The 22,421-nt window shown below is 37.4% G+C and overlaps 1 protein-coding gene across 9 annotated transcripts in view; it reads left to right on the top strand.

Annotated features, from left to right (window-relative positions):
* The first annotated feature begins 599 nt into the window (after window positions 1-599).
* The window catches only part of LOC135583718 (alpha-glucan water dikinase 2-like), a 30,008-nt gene continuing 8,186 nt past the window's right edge, over window positions 600-22,421 (top strand). For 3 of the 9 annotated variants that reach the window (XR_010501368.1, XM_065168344.1, XM_065168340.1), the window contains exons 1-26: window positions 600-757; window positions 863-1,058; window positions 1,129-1,232; window positions 1,312-1,390; window positions 1,511-1,602; window positions 1,691-1,844; window positions 2,013-2,336; window positions 2,405-2,515; window positions 2,669-2,767; window positions 3,488-3,622; window positions 3,962-4,053; window positions 4,217-4,351; window positions 5,480-5,642; window positions 5,738-5,827; window positions 5,903-6,088; window positions 6,792-6,854; window positions 6,956-7,018; window positions 7,167-7,226; window positions 7,305-7,457; window positions 7,539-7,622; window positions 7,803-7,979; window positions 8,781-8,887; window positions 8,976-9,189; window positions 9,306-9,409; window positions 9,486-9,606; window positions 17,296-17,421. Coding sequence is in view for 8 of the 9 variants with exons in the window: in XM_065168344.1 (XP_065024416.1) it covers window positions 978-1,058; window positions 1,129-1,232; window positions 1,312-1,390; window positions 1,511-1,602; window positions 1,691-1,844; window positions 2,013-2,336; window positions 2,405-2,515; window positions 2,669-2,767; window positions 3,488-3,622; window positions 3,962-4,053; window positions 4,217-4,351; window positions 5,480-5,642; window positions 5,738-5,827; window positions 5,903-6,088; window positions 6,792-6,854; window positions 6,956-7,018; window positions 7,167-7,226; window positions 7,305-7,457; window positions 7,539-7,622; window positions 7,803-7,979; window positions 8,781-8,887; window positions 8,976-9,189; window positions 9,306-9,409; window positions 9,486-9,606; window positions 17,296-17,421 (3,117 nt within the window). In the remaining variant the exon portion in view is untranslated. The other 6 variants (XM_065168342.1, XM_065168343.1, XM_065168341.1 and 3 more) reach the window with 6 other exon arrangements.

Raw genomic sequence — 22,421 nt, 5'->3', positions numbered from 1 at the left:
TTTGCAATGAAATAATACTACATGGTTGGTGGTGGAAAGTAAAAATTATAAATTTGAACAAAGTGGGTTTTGATGATTCGAAATACAATTATTTCATTGCAAAATAATGCTTATTTGATTTGAATTGGGCATTTTACTAGGTGCTCTTTTTTCATTTGAACGATAATTAATTATCAAAAAAATTTTAAAATAAAAAAGTTATACTAATCATATTAAAATCCAAATGGTTCTAAGACAATTAGTATTATTTTTTTGAAAATTTTATAATAATTGATTTTTAAAATTACAGATTTTTTAATAATATTTATGATCAAGAGGATATTTTTATCCAAGTAAAAAAAAATACCCCCATTAAAAACGGATATGGGTAAAAAAAATAATATTGGATTTTTTAAAGTAAAATATCTATTTGAATTTAAAAAAATTAAAAATTAAAATTATTCTCATAAAATAAGATTTTTGTTAAAAAAATTATATTTCAAATTTCTAAATTCAAAATTTATGAGAATATTGACTATCGTTGCAACAAACGGGCCCTCAAGTCGCCATCTAAACGGCAACGAGACCCTTCGAATGATACTGTTCCCTCCAGACACCGCCACCGACAGAACCTCGAGTTACTGAGAACCCCGACTCCCAACACGCCTCTTCCAATATGCCTCATCTCGATCACTCTCCAAGTATGCGTCTTCTTCCTATTGAAGAATCCGATTCTATAAACACGGGACCGCTGCTTTCCCCTTTTGATCGTCACCAAGTGCGTGATCCGATTGTTTTATTCCCCTATCTCTTTTCTTCTCACTTTTCATCTCTAAGGCTGTGGAACGAAGCATCTAATATGCATATTACCGATCCTTTTTAGTTCCTCGAAGCGCCTCACCATTGTCCAGGTGCCTCGATCCCCGTCCACTTTCTCTTCGCCTCAGCCGAGACGTTTTCCTGTGAGCGCAGAGCTGATTACCGGAAACCGGTAAAAAATGTCGTCTTTGAAGCCAGTCGGCAGTCGACAGACAGCTGTTGTGCATAGATTTGACCTAGGAGACGGAATTCAGCTTCAGGTATTGAGGTTGTTGAAAGAATTAATCGGATATCGGGTGTCATTTTGACTACTCTGTTTCCTGTCGACAGGCTAATGTTAATAGAGATTCCAATTCTTCGATTACCACAATCGAGCTCTTGAATTGCTCCAGACCGTTGATTCTTCACTGGGGAGGCATTTGTAGTGGAAAAAAGTGAGTTTTAGCGTACTGCAGTTTCCACTGGATTTGGGAATGTCTAGCTACAGTTCACTATCTTTTTTTCCTCTTGTAGTCATTGGGTTCTTCCCAATCATTATCCTCCAGGGTCTAAAATCTACAAGGGGGAAGCTCTGCAGACACCATTTGCAAAGGTTCTTGTTTCCCCTTGTAACTTACTGGAACTTTGATATCTGTATCAATGGTTGATACGACCAGAGATGTCTATTTTATATCTCATTTTATTTTTCTGATAAACTGTGATCGAAATTCAGAAGGGAGCAACCTACTCAATTACTATTGAGTTGCATGACCCAAAGTTTGATGCGATTGAATACGTTCTGAAGGATGAAAAACATCATAAATGGTTAAGTACAAAAATTAGTTGTAGTATTTCATTTTTATGAAGCACATTTCTGAGCACTTTAATTATTTGCTATTTCAACCTTTTCTAGGTTTAAATCAAGCCAAGGGAACTTCCGGATTAATATACCAAAGTTTGAGGCTTGTGCTTCTCGTGCTATGATACCGAAGGATATTATAGAACACAAGGCATACTTAATCTGGGAAAGAAAAGGCAGACCAACAAACTCTCCACAGGAGAAAGAGGTCTGTTAGGCACGTAGAAACACAGAATTTTGGACTTGATTAGTTTCCTCAATACTTTAGTATCACAATATCTTTTGAATTTGAAGTTCGTTCAAAGTTTCTGACGATGCTATAAGAAGGTGGTTTCTGGCTATGAATGTGTTGACAGTTGCATGTTTAACCTTGCAGGAAGACTATGAAACTGCTTTAAGAGAGCTAAATGACCAATTATTAAGGGGCATGTCTATGGATGAAATTAGAAGCAGTCTAAAAAATCAGAATGTCCAAACTGTCTCTGGTTTTAAAGAACTACAGATGCCTGGAAATACCATAATCGCAGCTGTATATCACAAGCAATATGATGTATCCCAGTGGTTATCTAAGCAATCTTTGGGACACATGAAAGGAACTCCTCTGTGTCGATCATCTCTAGTAAATCTTGTCGAGAAGACTTTGGGGGCAGACAACGTCAAAATGAGACAAATTTATAATATCGGAAACAATGAGTTGGTGGTCAGTGCTTATCACTCTTGCTGGTCTTGTTTCCTTACACTATCTGCTAATCCGTTTGGTGTTTACAGGTCCTCTTGAAAAATGTAAGCAGTGAGTCCCACATTATTCTTGCTGTCAACCTCAAAGGTGATACAATTCTTCACTGGGGAGTATCAAGAACTTCAGCAGGAGAATGGTTGGTAAGTTAGTTTATTTACTTGAAAGTGACATGATTTATTGTATAATGTGATTATTGCAATTCTTAGAAAGTTAGAATACATATTTATTGAAAATTTTTTATTAAGGATTTTATCATAGGCTAGTCTTGTGATTTCTGGTTCATTTTTATCAAGGTCCCGCCACCAGAGATTTTGCCTGAGAGATCGAAGATGCTTAATGGAGCATGCCAGACTGTCTTTAAAGAAATTTCAGATGGACAAAAACAGTTTCAGGCAAGATAGTTGTTGCTTTTAGCAAGATAATGTTAGCTTAACATTCAATTTCTTGACATATCACAGAATCAATTTTGTGTTAGAGATGCCATGACAACTAATAAGCTACAAATAAGGTGCTAACATCAGTGTTTTGTATATCTAGTCTTAGCACTCTTTAAGTGTTTGTATCCTAAAATAATCAGCCAGCATCATACTAATTATCACTTCATTCCTGCTTATGTATATATCCAGTGAAATATGCACTTGGATTTGCAAAATGAACAATAGCAAAACTGTGTATTGAATGAAAATATAAAGTTCATTATAGCTATGACACTTGAAAACTGAAAAGGTTAGTATCGTACATTCATGTCATTGAGGGTAAGTGAAGTTTCTTGTTTATTCATACAAACTATAATCTAGTAATAAGACAACTAAGTATTTCAAGACAGACAATGGATTGTGTCCAAATGGCAAATTAAAATGGATCTAGTATTGCAGAGGGATAACAACATTCATGGAACGTAACATGCACTGAATAGTGGTGACGCACTAACATAATGTCCAATTACTGCATTGAAATAATAATTGTTGGAGTTGGTACCATGATGTAAAGATCCTAGTCCACTCAGCCATCATTTGATTTTAATGTAGGCCCTCACAGAAACTAATCTAAGCCAACTTGACCACGTTTAATATTTATCTAATACTTCATCCTTAAATTTTGTTTTTGTGCAGTACGTGGACATCAACCTCAGAGGAAGGCATCTTCTAGGTGTGCAGTTTGTGTTATGGTCTGGTGGGTCTTGGTTAAAGAACAATGGTTCAAATTTCTATATAGGCTTGAAATCATTGGAACAAGCAGGCGAAAAGGTTACTTTTATATTAATAATTTATAGGTTTCTTCTGCCTTGCTATAATTTGATTCTACAAATTTCATCATGAAAAAATCTAATAGAATTTGTATCAGAGGCAGTCTAATGTTTTATTTTCTCTATCAGTATATGGCTTTCAATACACCTGCTCCTTTAGTTTCCATATATTATTTTTTCCACTAGTCTGTCTTAGAATTTTGCTTGAAGATTTTGTTTATGTTTTTAATATGAATATCAATTGAAGGCTTCTTAGTTTTGACAAGTCCTACACTTAGGTCTCCTGTTCTGCAGTTTCATTTTTGCTGAATTTCTTTAATTCTGGAGTCATATTATATAGCAGGGTGAAGGCAACAAGATTGAAATTTGCAAATGGCTACTTGATGAAATAGCTCAGAGAGAGAAGGATGCTGAGAGATCATTAATGCACAGGTAACCTCAAAAATTGGAGTTGTAGGCAATTCTCAACCATAGATTACTGATCTGAACATTTATTATTTGACTATTATTGTGGAAAAAGAATTTATAGAGTACTTTTCGAAAGGCTAAATTTAACAGAATTTTGACTGCTGATGGATTCCAATATCTTAAGCAGATTCAACATTGCAACAGAGTTGATGGAGCGTTGTCGACATGAAAGGGAGCTAGGTCTTATTGGGATGCTGGTTTGGTTGAGGTTCATGGCATGCAGACAGCTTTGTTGGAACAAAAATTACAATGTGAAACCACGGTTTGTGACAACATTTTTCCCTTCCTTGCATATTTGTTGTATATATTTTATTGTTACCCATCGACTTGACAGGTCCATACCTGTTCAATCTATATACAACTGATCATGGACCGGGTGAAGGTCTGGTTGATGGTCGTTCCAGTTCGTTCAGTCAGTTCCATTTTGAAAAAATAATTGTCTGATCATATGGTCACTTATAAATTGCTAATTAGTTGTACATAGTCCAAAGAAAATAAAACGATGCACTATTGGATAAGAAAGCTTAGAGAAACTGTAATGATGGGTACTTGTGGATAGGTCACTTATGAATTACTAATTGGCTGTAGATGTTTTTTGTCATCATGGAGTTAGTATCTCCAGATGAAACATGTGCTGCATATCTGGAGATGAAAAATGTGTGCCCCTTGTTGCTTTAGCCAATACAAAGGCATGTTTTTTCCTTGCCATGATTTGATGTTTGTATTCCTAACTTGACGAGAGGACAAACTTGAACACCCTGAAACTAAAATTGTTAGATACAGTATCTAAAATAAACTTTTTGAAGCATCATTTTGATTTTTTATGAGATAGATTAACATCAAAACAAGGGAAATGAGACAAGAAAGAAGGTGGAATTGGTATTGCCCATAAAACTTTTTGCCTCAATTTTCATTTGCAATACAGGCATCAGCTACATATAGTGGTTGCATACGTTACCTTTGGGCATTCTAGTCCCTCTAAGATATACATTGCTCTATGTTAGCAGACCTAGCCACTGCTGCATTCTCTGAACTTATTTACATGTCTAGAAGAACTGTATGCTTGGTCCTTGGTTGCATGAGCTAAAACTGCCACTAGAAGATAAATATACCTATTGACCAATCTTATGAGTTTTCCTTGGTTAAAACCTTGTTGCCAATCTGAGGAAGTTTAAATTTTTACCAGGCATAAATTTTTTGATTTTTATAACTAAGACAATCAATGGAAAAGGGCTTGGGTGATGATGCTGGTGCCATAAAATAAGACAACAACATTCACAATTGAAAATTAGTTTGTTTCCCTTTATTAGTCGATGCTCAACATATTTACATATGCAAGAGTAGAATTGTCATGTTGGCTACAAAAACATAACTTGTCTTAATTCTGCAGAGAAATAAGTGCAGCTCAAGATAACTTTACTGATTTACTGCAAAGAACATATCAGGACCAAAAAGATGATCGAGAAAATTTGAGATTAATAATGGCAACTGTAGGTCGTGGTGGTCAAGGTGATGTTGGTCAACGAATCCGAGATGAAATACTGATTTTACAGGTGGGAAACTTGTAATATGTACTCAAATAACTCATAAATAAACATCTTGTGCCCTGTTTATACTCTGTTCACTTCCATTTGGTATTTTGGTATAGAGGAATAATGACTGCAAGGGAGGTATGATGGAGGAATGGCACCAAAAACTGCATAATAATAGTAGCCCAGATGATGTCATCATATGCCAGGCAAGCCTCTTACTCATTTTTTTTTCTTTAAATTCTTTCATTGACTTAGTCAATGTTTTGTATTATTTTGATCAGGCCCTACTGGATTATGTTAAAAGTAACTTTGATATAAGTATTTACTGGAGAACACTAAATTCAAATGGTTTGACTAAAGCCATTCTAGCCAGTTATGATAGGCCCATTGTTTCAGAGCCTCACTTCAGAGCTGATAAAAAGCAAGGGCTTATTCATGATCTTTCAGAGTACTTGAAGACTCTTAAGGTTTGTTTTAAATACTTTGTCATTGCTGTATGAAACTGAATTTGATTTATTTCATAGATTTTGTTGGACCAAGGATATATCAATGGCATTAATCACATGAACACCTTATTTGCTAGTTTGGTACAATTACTTAATCAAACACTTGGGTAGCTAGAAGCCTAGAACTACTAGCAAACTAGTGTATGTATGAGTAGCTTAGGTTTATCTTAGTGATTGCTTTGCTTCTGAACTGCTTTTGTGCTGTTGTCAGCTGCACAATAATTGTTACTCTTTAACCACATTTTTGTTTTGTGTAATTGCCTTGAACACAAGTTTTGATGTTTAATATATAAATAGAAGTTGTGTTTGTGGTAGTTTCCAAGAAAAAGTATACCTGCTAACTTATCTTCATTTGACGGTGTGTTTAATATAGTATCCAAATATTGTTTCTACTATGGTTCGTCTTTCCGGTCCATACCAGTGTACTGATTAGTATGGTACATACCGATATATCAAGACATGATATGGTAGAACGTATCAATAGACCAATATGTACCATCCATACTGGTCCCTTATCAGACCGGCACATACCGCCTATACCGAGCGATATGTGGCGGTACGATGAACCTTGGTTTTTGTCATCTTTGAATTATAGAATATTTCAGAATGTACTTTGTTTATATTTGGAAAAGTGTTTATATCTCATTTTATCATACTTCCATAGGCTGTTCATTCTGGAGATGATCTTGAATCTGCAATTGCAACTTGCTTAGCACACTTGAATGAGGTAAGCTTCCTGATTGTCACAAATGAATCATCTCAGCTCTCATTATTTATCATGCAATTTATTACCTTCCAATCTCATGTTGTTTCTTAAAATTATGACAGAATTACGGCTTTATGAACACAGGCAATGGCCATTCTGATGGCTATTTTTCATTAAAGTTAAAGGTGCCGAGAGTATTTCACAGTCATTTTATCCATCGAGTCAATTGGATTGAAAGACAGTTTTCTGGATCCTTTTGTTGAGCATTCAATGCATTTACTTGTTTTGCTAGTTGAAAGTTGTATATCAAGTAACTCAGATTTTGTGTGGCAGGAGTCCTTGAATTTCATCCAATCACATGCAGGAGATAAGAATATTGTTCCTTTTATGGAGGTTGTAAGAATTCCTTATTAGCTATTTTTCCCTTTATATTTCTAGTGAATTTCTAATTCATGGATAGTTCATTGCCAGAAATTGTTAGAGGCACGTATTGAACTTCGTGGATTACTTTTTGGCACTACTAGAAGGTTGAAATATTTTATTTACCTTGACCTTGCTTTGGAGTTAGCTCTTAAAACATGTATGGAGAAGAGCTTTAGTGAACTTAAGAAAGCACCTATACAGGTAACTAGTAAAGTAGGATATATGGTTTCAATATTTGCTTTTTATCCATAAATCATTAATATGAAAGATGGCCATCTGTAGGGAATAATGTCTATGGTGTCTTTGATGTTAGAAAACTTGTGCCTGTCAACAGTTAACAATGAAGAACTCATTTTTATCACCAAGGTATGAAAGAACATAATATGTCATAGTATCTTTTATCAATTTTGTAACTTGCTTCTTATTTCTATTCCTGCCTTGATGCGTCATATACGTAAAATGGTAAAAGCACTAAGGTTATGCACTTAAATTCACAAAAAACTCTATTCTATATTTTCAACTAATTCTGGATTGTTTTTCTTCAAGGACTGGTACCGTGTCTGTAACTTATTCAAGCCCAATGATCAACAGTGGTCTCTGCAAACAAAAGCTGTTCTTGACAGAATGCAGCTTGCACTAGCTGATAAGGCTCAATATTACCTGAAAATGATACAGCCAACTGCAGAATATCTAGGAAAATTGCTCAGAGTGGAGACTTGTGCTGTATGTTTCCAGATTTACATTGTTTAGCTACTTTCTTCTCGTTATGAATTAATTAATGCTAAGTTTTTTAAAGTTTGTGTATTTGATTTTCTGATAAAACTCTGTTTATGGAAGTTATTGACTATGCATTTCCTGATGAGAAATTTAACTCACCTAGTATGATGGGACACTTGACTCTGCATAGTGTTTTGGTTTTCTCATTATGGCTCCAATGGATGAAACTATGATAGTTCCTATTGTGCCCTTATGATTTCCAAGTGATGTGCTTCCTGCATATTTAGAATGGTACCTCATGTCAACCAAAAATAAAAAAAAGCAGGAAAAAATTAAAGAACCTGCCAAATCCTTTTTGGAGGTAGTTGAAAAAGATAGTTCCCTTCCACAAGCAAGCATACACAGAGAAACTTTGCAATTTCAGATATGCTACCCACTTGGCCATTGTGCTGATAGAGAGGTAGAAATCCTAGGCATGAAACACAATTACTGTCTTTTCGACAAAATGTAATGAACAAGAGGAATGTCATTTTTGAATCATGCTAGAGAGGCTTCAATTGGTGTCAGTTGTTATCTATGTTGTGTCGTAGCATCCAGAATGTGGATGCAAGGTACTTTCTCAGGTTTTTCATTGGTGAACCAGTAGTCCAATGCTTGAGATTTATTTCATGTCCTTCAATGATCTGTATGGCCCATCAGTAAGAATAATGTAGTCTTTATTTGTTTACAAACTAATGCACACATTATTAATAAAACATTGCTCTCTCTACTATTTAGTTAGCTTTATACTTGAGTTTCTTAACTCAGGTTGCCAGCTTTACAGAGGAACTAATTAGGACAGGATGTGGAGCAACCCTTGCAATACTCGTTAATCATTTAAGTCCCATTCTTCGAAATATAGCAAACTTAGGCAGGTAAATGACTAAGTCAAACCATATTGTTGTTATAGATTGGGTTCCTTTGCTGCATCCAAATTGAAATGTTTTAACTTTTTTCTGGCAGTTGGCAGATAATCAGTCCAGTGGAAGTATGTGGTTTTGTAGATTGTGTAAATAAGCTGATAGAAGTTCAGAGCAAAGTCTTCAATAGGCCTACAATTTTAATATCAAACCGGGTAACCGGTGAGGAAGAGATTCCATATGGAGTTGTTGGTGTATTGACACCTGATATGCCTGATGTTCTTTCACATGTTGCCATTAGAGCAAGGAATAATAAGGTTTCATCTTGACAGTAAAATCCAAGTTTTTTCATGTGTCAGATACACAAAACTTTAATTGTGACATTAGCTGCTTGTGGATTCTTTATCAGAATATATTAAATGCTCACCTGCAGATTTGCTTTGCTTCATGCTTTGATCAAGATATCATTCAAGATTTGAAATCAAAGAAGGGAAAGGAAATTTCAATAACGTTGAAAACATCAGGTCTAATATACAGGTATATTTATTTTGATTTGGCTGTTTCTTCAATATGCATGAGCTATTCATTGTCTAAGGATTATTTTAAAATGCAGTGAATTCAAAAGCTCCTCTTCTTCCAACAAACTGAGTTCATTCTGTCCAAGAGTAACATTGCGAAAGAAGAATTTTAGTGGGAAATTTGCTATTTCAGCTGAGGAGTTCTCTTGTGAGATGGTAATTGTGTACTAATTGTGATGTCATAGTTTCTACATATCAGTAAAGACTTCAACCAAAGCATGAGTAGTAACCATTATACTGGCCTCTTCAGCAATTATTTTTTCTTTTGTCTCAGACCTTACAACAATTTAGAAGTTAGCACTCTTATTGCCTCTAAGTTCATTTGTGCTAAAATGAGATATTTATTGGAGTAAATAGAATGTCCTTCTAACAAATTGCCTTATCACCTATGATTTTAAGTTGAGAAGGCAGGTTGTGCCACATATCTTGCAGCCAAAGAAAAGGAAAAAAACTGTAGAATGGGAAGTAAATATCTTCTAACTTACCTGAAGATGATCTAGTAATAGCACATTCTGTTGCTGCATAATAGGAGGATACTGAAATGATAATGACAAATTCAATGAGTCCATTTGATTGCTTCTTATCTTGTTATGTATTATACATTTAATCATTGTGTGCGGCATCAATAATTGCCTTCTGTTTAGCAGTATTTTACCGCATGTTATATGCAACACTTTGCACAAAAATTGACACAGGTTTTATGCTAGCTAATTTAAGCTAAACATGTTTCCAAGCTAATCGTATGCCTTTCCTAGTATTTTCTTCTGATTTTTCTTCTATTATTTTTTGGTTTTGTTGTTTAGAGACATATGAATTGTGTAATGATGTCTTAAGGAATGTTCACAATTGAAATCTTTCAAAATTTCTTTTTTTTGGTAAGTAGAAATCTTTCAAAATTTCTCTTTTCCTTCTAAGTCTTTTCTGTTCTAAGTCTTTTGTGCACAACCCTAATTCTTTCTCCATTAACTATGTACTACATTGGAGAGTGATACAGTATAGTGTTATGTGAATTGTGAAGAATTTAAAGAATGAGATGAAAAATAAATGTATTTTTGCAAAAGAAATATTTGATGGAAAGGTTATTTGATTATTGAATGTTTCCTTGATAAGTTCCTGAAGATAGAAAGGTTAAGTTGGTTGCATATAGATTATAAGGTTATGCTTCTGCATGCTGGGATAGTTGTGAAGGAGATCTAGAGGAGAAAGGGCAGGATCTTATTTAAACATCACATTATATAGAACAACTACTGATGTAAGAATTCTCCTTTTAGATTATGACCAATGTTTATTCCAATAGTATCAAGAGTGTGCTGCATGGTAGAAGCACATCCATGATTTCAAGGGGTGTTCCTTAGATTTGCTAAATGATGTAATCATCCATTAATGACCGAGGTTCAGCAACTGGTAAAGTATCTAATTTGGTTGAGGACTCTAATAAGAGATTGGATTGGGTGTAGATGTTATTGAAGTTCTCAGAGGCAGGGAATGTGGCAATAAAGGCAAAGATGAAGCTATAAGAGAGGATTAATAACAAATCTAAGATGCATCATCACCCAGCAGGATGATTGACAAACTGAAGGGACACTGTAGTTGAGATCCCCTTATTAAGACCTACTAAAGTCACCCAAGACATAACAACGACTGAGGTTTTATGCCCTTGTGCTAGACTAGTCCCAATCAAATGCTTGAAAGGTAATGAAACAGACATGGACTAGTTATTTCTCATAATGAAAGTGGGTCAAGATGATTGTACATAGAGAAGAACAAGAAAATGAAGAAGGTACCTCCATGGACTCGATGGAGACAAGGAGTACAAGGAGGACTCCTAGGCTTATGGGATGAGGAATTGGATTACACCTAGCAACACAAACTATGTTACAACTAAAAACCAACACTTTAGTCTTGTAATAACTCATGGTAGTTGTAACTTGTAAATATCTTAGTGGTGAAGTTCTTGGGAACTTGCAGTTGCCAGTTGAGAAGCATCCCAATCCCTATTTCATTGGCTGGATTAAAAAGGTAAGCAATAACCTTATTCTATGAGTTCCAAGGTTCCATTCTCCACAGGCAAGTTCAAAGGAGTGCTGTGGCTAAGATAGAAACTTTTAGAAAGTTGACAGGTCGCCCAATGGCCTCAAACAATAATAATTACCTATCACAAGGCAATCGGACTCATGTCCCTCTCATGCCTTTGAGGGATCAAATCATTTGGGATTTGTGTGGCTGTAACATATGATGGAGAACCATCTAGTTTTACAAGAGATTTTAGAAAAGTGTATTCTAGGCAAAGAAATTAACAAAAAGTCATCAATTAGTTGGCCTAAAAATTCTAAGAGTTGTGTTATAAATTAAAAAAGGTCTTTTGGTCTTTCTAGGGACTCCTTTTGTATTAAGTGCACTTTTACAATTTAGGTATCCTAGCAGTCACATTTTGAATTTCTAAAAAAGTATACTGATTCCCTAGGAGATTACTCTCGGGAATCATCATCTCCATTAATTGTACCAAAGCTCCTAAACCCCTATAAATAATGGAGCTTGTCAATGGATCAAGTACTTCGGATTTGAATGAAAAGAATTGCATCTTCTCTAGTCTCTTACTCTTCTCTCTTATTTCACACTTCTTTTTCTTTCTCTTCCTCTCTCTTTCTCTCTATTTTCCTATTCTATTCTACATTAGTTTGGTATTAGAGTCCATAAAAAAAACTGCCCTGTACTCCATTGTGTTCTAACTAGCAACAAAAGCTTTGATCAACACTCAAGGATTCTTGTACCTCCAACTTTAACCCCTTACGTGTGGAGTTGGACTTTGGGGCGACTGTCCTTACAAAATTGACGGACCACATAACTCTTAGTGTCGGGTAAAATTTTGATAACTTTACTACTATTTAGCTACAACTACAATACCACTAAAATTTGAACCCTTGAAAGTTGTCAAAAAAATAAAAATAAAAATAAAAAGTGAGAAAAAAAAGTGAGAAGCATTTGAAATTGTATTTCTATCTTGTGCATTGCAATAACTAACAACCTCATTATCAGAAGGTAATTTGTTGATAGTATTAGAATCATGACTAGGCGAGGTGAAAACTAAACTAATCTTGATAAATCTCCAAACCAATACAGTGGGGTAGACACCCTTAGGACCAAGCTAACAAATCATGACACAATGTTAAACCAATTATGTGACCAAATGACTTAAGTCCTAAGAGCTCTCGAACATCTTGAAAAACTATCCATGAATGAGGAGGTTGATGAGTCGGTTAGGCAACATGTCCATTCTCCACAATCCATAGCTTCAAATCAAGGAATTTTACCTACTCTCCAAGTCCCACTTCGAATAAATCCTAGGTCCACCTATAGGGCACTAGTTCATAATCATTCTCCAACAATTCCTGATGACCAAACCTTTTACCTTAGTAATGAATTCCTAGAACCTACTAGAAATTCACAAACCCTAGTAATTGGCCAACAAGTTCGATTTGCTGACAATCTGAGAGAAATGGCTAAAAGAGTCTAAGTGAAAGTGTTGGACTTTGATGGTAGGTTTGACTCAAAAGTGTATGTTGATTGGTTAGATAGCATGGAAGACTACTTTTGAGTGATACAGAACGATTGATATTGAATATGTACGATTTGCAAAAATAAAATTAGTAGGGTCCGTTGGGAAATATTGGCAACATGTCTAATGTAATCTCAAACATCGTTGAGAGCCACCCATCACTTAATAGGAAGTCATGAAATAAAAACTTAAGGAAAAATATTTACCAACCTACTTTCGAAGCCAACTGGTTGAACAATTATTAAACCTTAAACAGTCGAATTCTAGTGTGATTGAGTATTTGGCCCTATTTGAGGAATTTTTACTTAGGTGTGAAATAGAATATGACTAAATCATCACTGTTCGAAGATTTGTTAATAGGTTGAGGTTTGACATCTAACAGGAAGTCTCCCTTAGTTTCCCCAACACTATGGAGGAAGCTTCCCGATGAACTCTTGAGATTGTAAAGTACATCAAACTTCATCTGATTCGTCGAGCATCTTCTCAGTCTCTTGAAAATAGAACTATTACCCAATCTACTCTAAGTAGTGGCTCTGTTAAGTCAAAAATCCCCACAACTAGCATTAATCCTTGACCAACCATGAATCGTCTAACTCGTTCAACTATTGATTCTCAAACGAGTTTGTCTTCATTCTAATGTCATTATTGTCATAATAGAGTTCACATTGCCTCTTGTTGTCCTCAACGTATCCTTAGCTTAAAACAAGAACTAGATGATCAAATCGAAGAAGCAGACTAAGTAATTGAATCCGAAGCCTACTCAGGTGACAAAAATGAACTAGAAATTGAAGATGCTATGTTAATGTTATTTGCATTATTCTCTTTACTGCTAGTGATTCCAATGAATGGAAGAGGATAAGTATCTTCCATACTTTCATTCGAAGCGGGGAAAGAACTTGTATATTGGTTATTGATGGGGGTAGAACTATGAATGTAGTCTCAAAATTTGCTATCAACAGACTAAACCTTAAGGTAGAGTCACATCCAACCCCATTTAAAGTAGCTTGGGTTGATAAAATCATTTTACTCATGATCAAAAGATGCCTGGTACCAATCAAAATGAGCGATTACCTAGATGAGATCTATTGTGGCATCCTACCAATGGATGTTGCCCATATTCTTTTAGGTCGGCCTTGGTTGCATGACCTTAATGTTACCAATCATGGAAGAGAAAACACCTATGCCTTTACATACAAAAACAAAACATCATGCTGCGACTAGCAAAAGGTCAAATAGGGAACTACCAAGTCTTTTCCACAAGCCTCAACCACCAAGGGACTCCACTTATTGGATCTTAAATCTTTTGAAATAGAGACCCTAGACAATAAATTTTGTGTGACCATCATTGTTAAAAAAATTTCTAGTCCTTGCACTATTTCTAGCCTAAATCCTAAGGTTAAATCTATATTAGATGAATTTTCTGGTGTCATGCCCTTGGAATTACCTAGTGAGTTGTCACCCTTATAAGAAATCCAACATGCTATTGACCTTGCAACCATTCTACTTGACTATCATACCTTAGAACCAACTCACTCCTTCACTCAGTATATTCATGATTTGCATGCTAAGATTCGACTTAAACTTGTCCTAAGTAATGAAAGTTACAAACTTGCTACTAATGCACACTGTAGAACTCAGGAGTTTCAAGTTGGTGATTATGTCTTGGTTCACATTCGACTTGAGAGATTCCCTAAAACTCATTCAAAAACTTTCATGATCGAGCCATTGGTCCTTTCCTCATTAACCAAAAACTGGAATCTAATGCATATATGCTTGATTTGCCTTCCGACTTAAATATTAGTTCAGTTTTCAATGTGGAGAATATACTCCATAACATGATACTTTTGAGCCTCCTTTGTCTACCGATGTTCCTACAGGTGACAATCCTCCCGAAGCATTGATTCTCCCACAACACAAGGATGATGTAAATGTTATTCTTGATGACCATCTTGTTATGTCTACTACTAACATTATTCAACACTTTCTTGTCAAGTGACATGATCGTCTAGCTTCCGATGCCACTTGGATTACTTTAGAGGAACTTTGTGAATAAACTTATTGGATTAGTACCTTGTAAAGTGAAGTTGAGTTCTTTTCCATCGAGGGAGAATGATGGAGAACTATCTAGATTTACAAAGGATTTCAGAAAAGTTTATTCTAGGCAAAGATATTAACAAAAAGTCATCAATTAGTTGACCTAGAAATTCTAAGAGTTGTGTTGAAAATTAAAAAAATGTCTTTTGATCTTTCTAGGGACTCCTTTTATATTTATTGCACTCATTTACTATTTAGGTATTCTAGAAGTCACATTTTGAATTTTTAAGAAGCATACTAATTCTCTAGGAGATTACTTTTGGGAATTATTTTCATTAATTGTATCAAGGCTCCTAAATCCCTATAAATAATGGAACATGTCAATGGATCAAGTACTTCAAATTTGAATGAAAAGAATTACATCTTCTTTAGTCTCTTACTCTCCTCGCTTATCACATGTTTCTCTTTCTTTCTCTTTCCGTCTTTTTCTCTCTATTTTCCTACTTTGTTCCAATGATTTAAATAGGCGTTCGGGCACTTGCCTAAGCTCTCGGGTGAGGCGAGGCCTGAGTGCCTCGTGTGTGCACCAGGCGGCGCGCTTCAATGAGGTGTCGCCTGGGCGCTCGCCTGAACGCAGGCACTGGGCGCTTCGGGCGAGTGCTTGATTCAATTACGCGAATCGAACTGGTTTAAGGCTGGTTCGGTTTGTAGTTTCTTACCTCAAAAGTCACGCTTCACGCCCGCGTGACCCCAAGGAACCCTAGTGCTGCTTTTGCCTCCGCTATCGATGCTTTTTGCCACTGGCTTCACAACAGACGCAGCAGACCGAGCCTTCCTCTATTGTCGACGGACAAGTCCGATGGCCCTCGTAGCTTCCTTCCGTTGTCGCTTCCTTCCACTATTGAGGGAGAGGACCATAGGTTCCTCCGCCACTGACCGATGCCCTTTGGAGCTTCTATCGCTGTCGCTGCTGTTGTCCGCAGCTTCCATCGTTGCCGTTGTTACTGTCCGTAGCTTTCATCGTTGTCACTAATATTGTTCGCAGCTTTCCTCGTTGCTATTTCTACTGTCCACAGCTTCCGCCACTGCCACAACTATCTTAAACTAATCCTCCGCCGCTACTGCTATCTCCCTCACTAACATTTTTTTCTCCCCCCTCTAACTTTAAGTAATATATTGTTAATAGTATATTTTTTATTTAATATCATATTTTAGTTTAAATAATTATATTTTTAATTATATTATATATTTATTATATTTTAATATTTCCAAGAAGATATTTTTTCTCCCCCTCTAACTTAAGTAATATACTGTTAACAGTATATTTTTAATTTAATATCATATTTTAATTTAAATAATTATATTTTTAATTATATTATTTTTATATTTTAATATTTCAAAGAATATTTTTTTCTCCCCCGCTAACTTAAGTAATATATTGTTAACAATATATTTTTAATTTAATAATATTTTTTTATTTAAATTATTATATTTTTAATTATATTATATATTTTTATATTTTAATATTTTAAAGCGTCTCGCTTTGCTTAGGAGCACCTAGCGCCTCCGGCGTTTTGAGACCTTAGCGCCTAGCGCTTTTTAAATCATTGCTTTGTTCTACATCAACATGCCATTACCCACTTCTGAGAATACGAAGGAAGGTATTTTATGAGATTTGTGCTTCGCTTATCCTGAATCACATGAAACATGGATTTTAGCATGTGTCGCAGACTTCGGGATAGATATTCAAAAGACAAGTCATCTCCTTTCCTACAAGGAGACATGCAAATCATCTAATGCTTCTTAGCTGTTATTTAAAGAAATTGTATGGTGTACATTATCAACTCTTGACAAGAATTTCCTCCGTCATATTTGTATCACTTTGTGGCATATGTTCATTCTTTCCCAAACTTAAGTAATACAACAAATGAATAACCCCACAAATTGTTGTAAATATTGCAATCTGAACCTAACTTTGAATATATAATTTACAAGCATAACAAATCCTATCAATGGAAGTAAAACTTTGTGTTTGCCTAAATATTGTTAAGCATTGTGCTAAACAAGAGGTCACTGTTTTCATGAAGAACCCAAGAACTGCGTCAATTTTGCTTTCTTCCCAAGTTCATGGTTAAATACATGAACAAAACTTTGAGGTGTTGTTCGATCAATAGCATTTAATCTGAATCTAACGTAAGTTTCCTGTATTTCATACTCATATTCTAAATCGTTTCATTATGAGCATCCTTGTGTAGGTTGGAGCTAAAGCTAACAACATCGAATACATCAGAGGGAAACTTCCGTCATGGATAAAGCTGCCAAGATCTGTTGCACTTCCTTTTGGAGTTTTTGAAACTTCCATTTCTTCAGACATTAATAAGGTGATTTTCTTTCTATTCAGACAGTAAGAAATTTCTTTTGGGTCCAAGTGCAACTTTAGCTCTTAGTTATAGTATGAATATTTTTATAAGTATCTAGTACAATATCACGATTTCCTTATGCTCACTTATTAATTGCTTTTCAGAAGATAACTTTGGTAGCAAAACATATTTATTTCGGAAAAAGAGGGTATATATCTTACACTGCGTTCAGACTGCTTCTTTCCAATTTTCAAGATGATTTTCTAAATGGGCTCAATCTAAAAGGGGATATATGATAATGATTTAACTAGCTTTTAGTTCATCATTATTTTTTTATACAGTTGTAGTGGGAACTTGCCAAATAATATCTTCAAGATCAAATTCTGTAATGAAGAGTTGACACCACTGCCTGTGATGTTCATACTAAGAGTCTCTAGGTAGATGTCTCATGATCTCCTTGTGCATATATTGATACTCCAAGGATGTATGAATCTCAAATACAAGTCCCCTGGTAATCGTCAACGTTGTCCTTGCAACCCTTATAAATGTATATGACTGGCTCAGATGTCCGCCTATCCATATTCTCTCGCTATGCTTCTTACTAAAGCGTAAGGTTTTCCAAGCATCAAACTTCATCCTCAAAGCCCATTGTTTCGTGTTTGGTCACATGAAAATCCATGGTGAAATACTGCTTTGGACAGGTTATTCCTCCACCTTGACCTAACTAGTCATAGCGAGCATATTGTCACAGTGACAATTATCAGGATAATGCCAAATCCACGAAGATGAAGCCCAGATATATGGAAAATTAGGTTGGATTCATATATATGTCTAGAGTCTAGACCACATCCTCATATAGAACTCTTTCAGGTCTATATGATCTATGTCAATTCTGTGTGGATCTAAGTTAGATCTATCAACATGTAGGTCTGATCCGCACAGATCTAAGCTGGATCTATGAATATCTAAGCCAGATCCATGATGATCAAGGCCAGTCCCAAATGGACACTAATGGATATATGGCCAGATCTGAACAGATTTTGTCACAATCACTAGTGGATCTTGGTCAGATCCATATATTTTAGGCAGAAGCATTCATGAAGTCATGTAGCATTCGTCCATAAACTTGAAAATCTATCATTTAATTCTATATGCATTAAATAATGACCTAAAGGAGAAGAAATCACAAGAATAAAAATTCATTAAATTAATGATTTGAGGTTTAACTTTTCTAGGAGGAAAATGAGATGATTTATTAAGGTTGAACCTTCAATTGCTTGAGATTAGTCTCGGATATGAGATAAATCAATTTTAGAGAGCGTGATCACAAATCTTAGGTGAAGAAATGGGCCAAGAAACGGTTGAAATTGACAGAGGGCTGGAGAATTATAGAAGAGGTTTAAAAATGGTCTGACGGGTGGATTTTTGGATCCAAAAACTGGGGGGTATGCTTACTTCCTGGTACACTAGCTTCACCGATAAAAATGTCGGCAGTATGTCTGGTGTGGTAAGCATACAGGATGGTATTTACAGCTATGACCAAATGGTATGGTTAGCATTTGAATCCTTGGTTTTCATAATAAATTTGAACAGTGAGGATTACTGCAACAATGATATCTAATTTTCTATAAACTGAAACTAAGAAGACTTTAGGTCAATTCAACCATCAATAGAATTAAATGGTGAAAAGTATCAAACGGTTAATCATGTTCACCGTATTGTCACAGACTTAGCTGGTTTTGCCTAAGTCATGCGGCACCCTTTCGTGTCCGTCCGCAAAGGTCAGCCTCCCCGAAGCCTCTCATTGTCCCTTAGGACCAACAAAAGAGAAAACGGGTTAGAGAGAACGCCTCACTCGGGATCCACAAGCAAACATCTCCGAAAACACTTCATAGACAATGTAAATTACAAACAGACTTTACAAGTTCTGAACAGTTGCACAACAAAGGGTTAAAATAGTCCATTACAGACCGAAAATCTCTCACACGTGTCCTCATGACACAACCTTTATTTACAAGCCTAAAGCGGCCTCCAACATAACTAAAATGAGATTATTAAGCCTTCGGTCGTCCCTCTACATGCTGTACAAAGCATGAACATACCAAAAGACACGGACATAAATAAGCATTATATCAAACATCCTGTTTAGAAGTTTGTCTATGACATTCTCCCCTACTTATTCCTTCGACGTCCTCTTCGAAGCCTTTGCCGACACTGCAACTCCTTGCCTTTGCTAAGTCTTCAATCTTCTACTCCAGCTGCAATGCATCTCCTGGCTCCCAGTTGCTCTCCGTTGCTGTTTTTGAGTAGTCAAACCTTTGATCTGCTATATTGCTTCAACTCGCCAATGACTCTGACTCTAGTGTTAGGGGTTGGCTGAGTTGTGTTGATCCCTGTTGGTTCTTGCGGATCCTCTAGATAAAGGAAAAGACCATCCTTACTACGCCAGTCTTTCAAATGGCTCATGCTGCTTGAACTGGGTGGATGCTTATTGGAGCTTTAACGAGCATCGTCTCGCAAACTTCTGAAGTTTTGGGTCCTTCCTCCACAAAATTTGCTCATTGACTCTTCTTTCACTTAGTTGTCACATCCAAGTAGGTTCGCATCACTTCCGCTTTCGATTGGCATTTTATTGGGAAATGAAGCGGACAATCTACTCTCAGTAGCACTTATCACCGTTGGTAAGGATTTGACAACTATTGTCTTCCATTATCTTCAAGGGTCTTTGAACTTGTGTAGAGCTCCTCTGCTGGATAGATAAGATAATTTGGGTACTCGGTTTCACCCATTCTCTTAAGGGTTAAGAAGACAAAGGTTACTTGACTTCACCCGCCTCCTCGAGGTTGTACTCCATGCATCGAGCTGGTTACTAGCCTTCGCCTGCTCTTTGCTCACACTTCTGAAGCACTTGAAGTGTTTGCACTCCTTGCGTTGAGTTAGTTATTGTGATTCACCTTCTCAATGCCATCGAACTTCTGGAATGCAGGAAGTTTTCACCCCAACTTGGAGTGATTCTCTCATAGGTTTGGTCACCTCTGGGATTGTATCGTCTTCTCCATCAACCCTGTCGCCTACTCCACTGAGTAGCAAAGGTACAACACCACGTACTGTCTGCTTCGTTCCTTGGTCATGCACTCTTGCCTGACCCGAAGTCCTTCACTTTCGGCTATCTTGATGAGAAGCTCGTTGACACCGGTCTTACGAAGTTCCTTAGCCTTTGCCCTTCAGCCTTGTCTCGGTACTTGGAGTTTGCCTCTGCATGCTCCACCTCCTCGGCCCCTTTCACGACCAAGCGCTCTCCCTCCATGAGAGCAAGGGATTAATGACTTTCACGGAAGTCCCGCCTCTGCGGTACCATGGCGCTGCCATGCCCATGGCACTACTACCCGTCGCCTCGCTTCTGCCTCCCTTTTCTTCACAATCAATAGATATGCCTCTGTGGCACTCCTCCGAGTCCACCTCCATTCTAACTGATGCTTGATTTTGGGTAGCTAAGTCCCTCTGGACTCGTCGTCGCTTCCTCGCCCCTTTCGACCCCCTACTTCAACACCTCGGTGTTCTCCAAGCAGATCCCTTTGGTCGATGGAAAAACAGACTGCAACTCCCATGCATGGCCTCTGCCATCACGTTGTAGGGTTTGCACCGATTCTGTTCTCCTTAGCTTCCTTGGTAGCAACGTTCGCTTACTCGACCTTGTCCTCTGACTTGTCGGGCTCTCTTAAGCGAATATGGGCTCTGGAGCATTCCAACTCTCCAGCTGCTTCGATCATACCTCTTTATGATCAAGTCCCTCCCATGGGACTCACTAGTACTTGCATTCGAACTTTTTCCTTGGTGGAACACAACCCCCATATGTTGATGACCAAGGCTTTCATCCGATGCAAAATTCGATGCACGCACGGAAGACCCACCTCTGCGGTACCATGGCCTTCACTCGAATCCATAGCCCTTCTTGTCGTCGTGTTGTTCACCAAAGTGGAGCTTCCAGTAGCTCCCGATCATACCTCTGTATAATCTAGTCCCTCACGGGACTATGTCGTGTGTATCGCATTTGCCACGAATTGTTCCACCACGATCCGCTGCACTATGTCGCCTCCTGGTGACATCTCCATTGCATTCTGATCCTTGTGGGATGAACTCGAATTGTGATCCCTCCATGTGTGGCCTCTGCCAATACATCGTAGGGTCTCTTCCACCTTCGATTTTGTTCGCTCCTTTGGCAATCGACCTTTATCCACCCACTCTTGGGTCACACCTAGATGAAGCACCGCTCTAGGACAATCCGTCGCCTAGTAGCTCCCGAAGTCCACCGACTTCGCTGTAATTAGTGCACCATTGTCTGGATCCTGGGCCCCTGCTCCTACCAGAACAATCTCCGCTGCGCACCGCTTTCTTCATAGTAACTTGAATAGTAACACTGTGGCATATTCTTCAAGAGTACCCGCCTCCGCGTCCTCTTGCCCCGTGCTAAGGTCTTCTGAACCCAACTTCGCCTCCGCAAATTGAGTCGCCTTAGTTCCTCCATCCTACTCTTGCCTCTGCAAGAGTTCATGTCCTTGACCTCTGTCCAAGGAAATCACTATGCATGTTCCATCTTCTATGCTGGCTCCCTTCATGCGGCTTGGGTACTTCGCCAAGTTACACCCAAGTTGCTCCGCTCCTCGTTTTTGCATTGAGTTGATGGTGGCCCTCGCACCCACCATTCCACGAGTCAGCCCTCCCTTGAGTCCGATCTTCATATCGACTCCAAGTGTGCCTTCATTTGTGTTGCTTTGGGTCGCTCCCCCACTTGATCTCGCAATGCATCTACCAATGCATTCTCTCGAGCGAGATCATGCGACGACTCCTCGCCGCTTGCTCAGTCCATTGAGCTTCGTGGAGTTGTTGTTTGTTGAGATACTCCTCCTCAACTTGTGAGGTTCGTCCCACATGATTCTCTCTCTGGAGAGCCGGGACTTATCCCTCATGGATAACTGTCCCATTGGAGCAACATCTCTCTTCGTTTCGGAGACCACTATCCC

This window comes from Musa acuminata, chromosome BXJ3-9 (genome assembly GCF_036884655.1).
Source record: "Musa acuminata AAA Group cultivar baxijiao chromosome BXJ3-9, Cavendish_Baxijiao_AAA, whole genome shotgun sequence".
In the NCBI taxonomy this organism is placed as follows: domain Eukaryota; kingdom Viridiplantae; phylum Streptophyta; class Magnoliopsida; order Zingiberales; family Musaceae; genus Musa; species Musa acuminata.
Note: the sequence above shows the minus strand (reverse complement) of the source record. Positions and strands in the feature narration are given on the sequence as shown.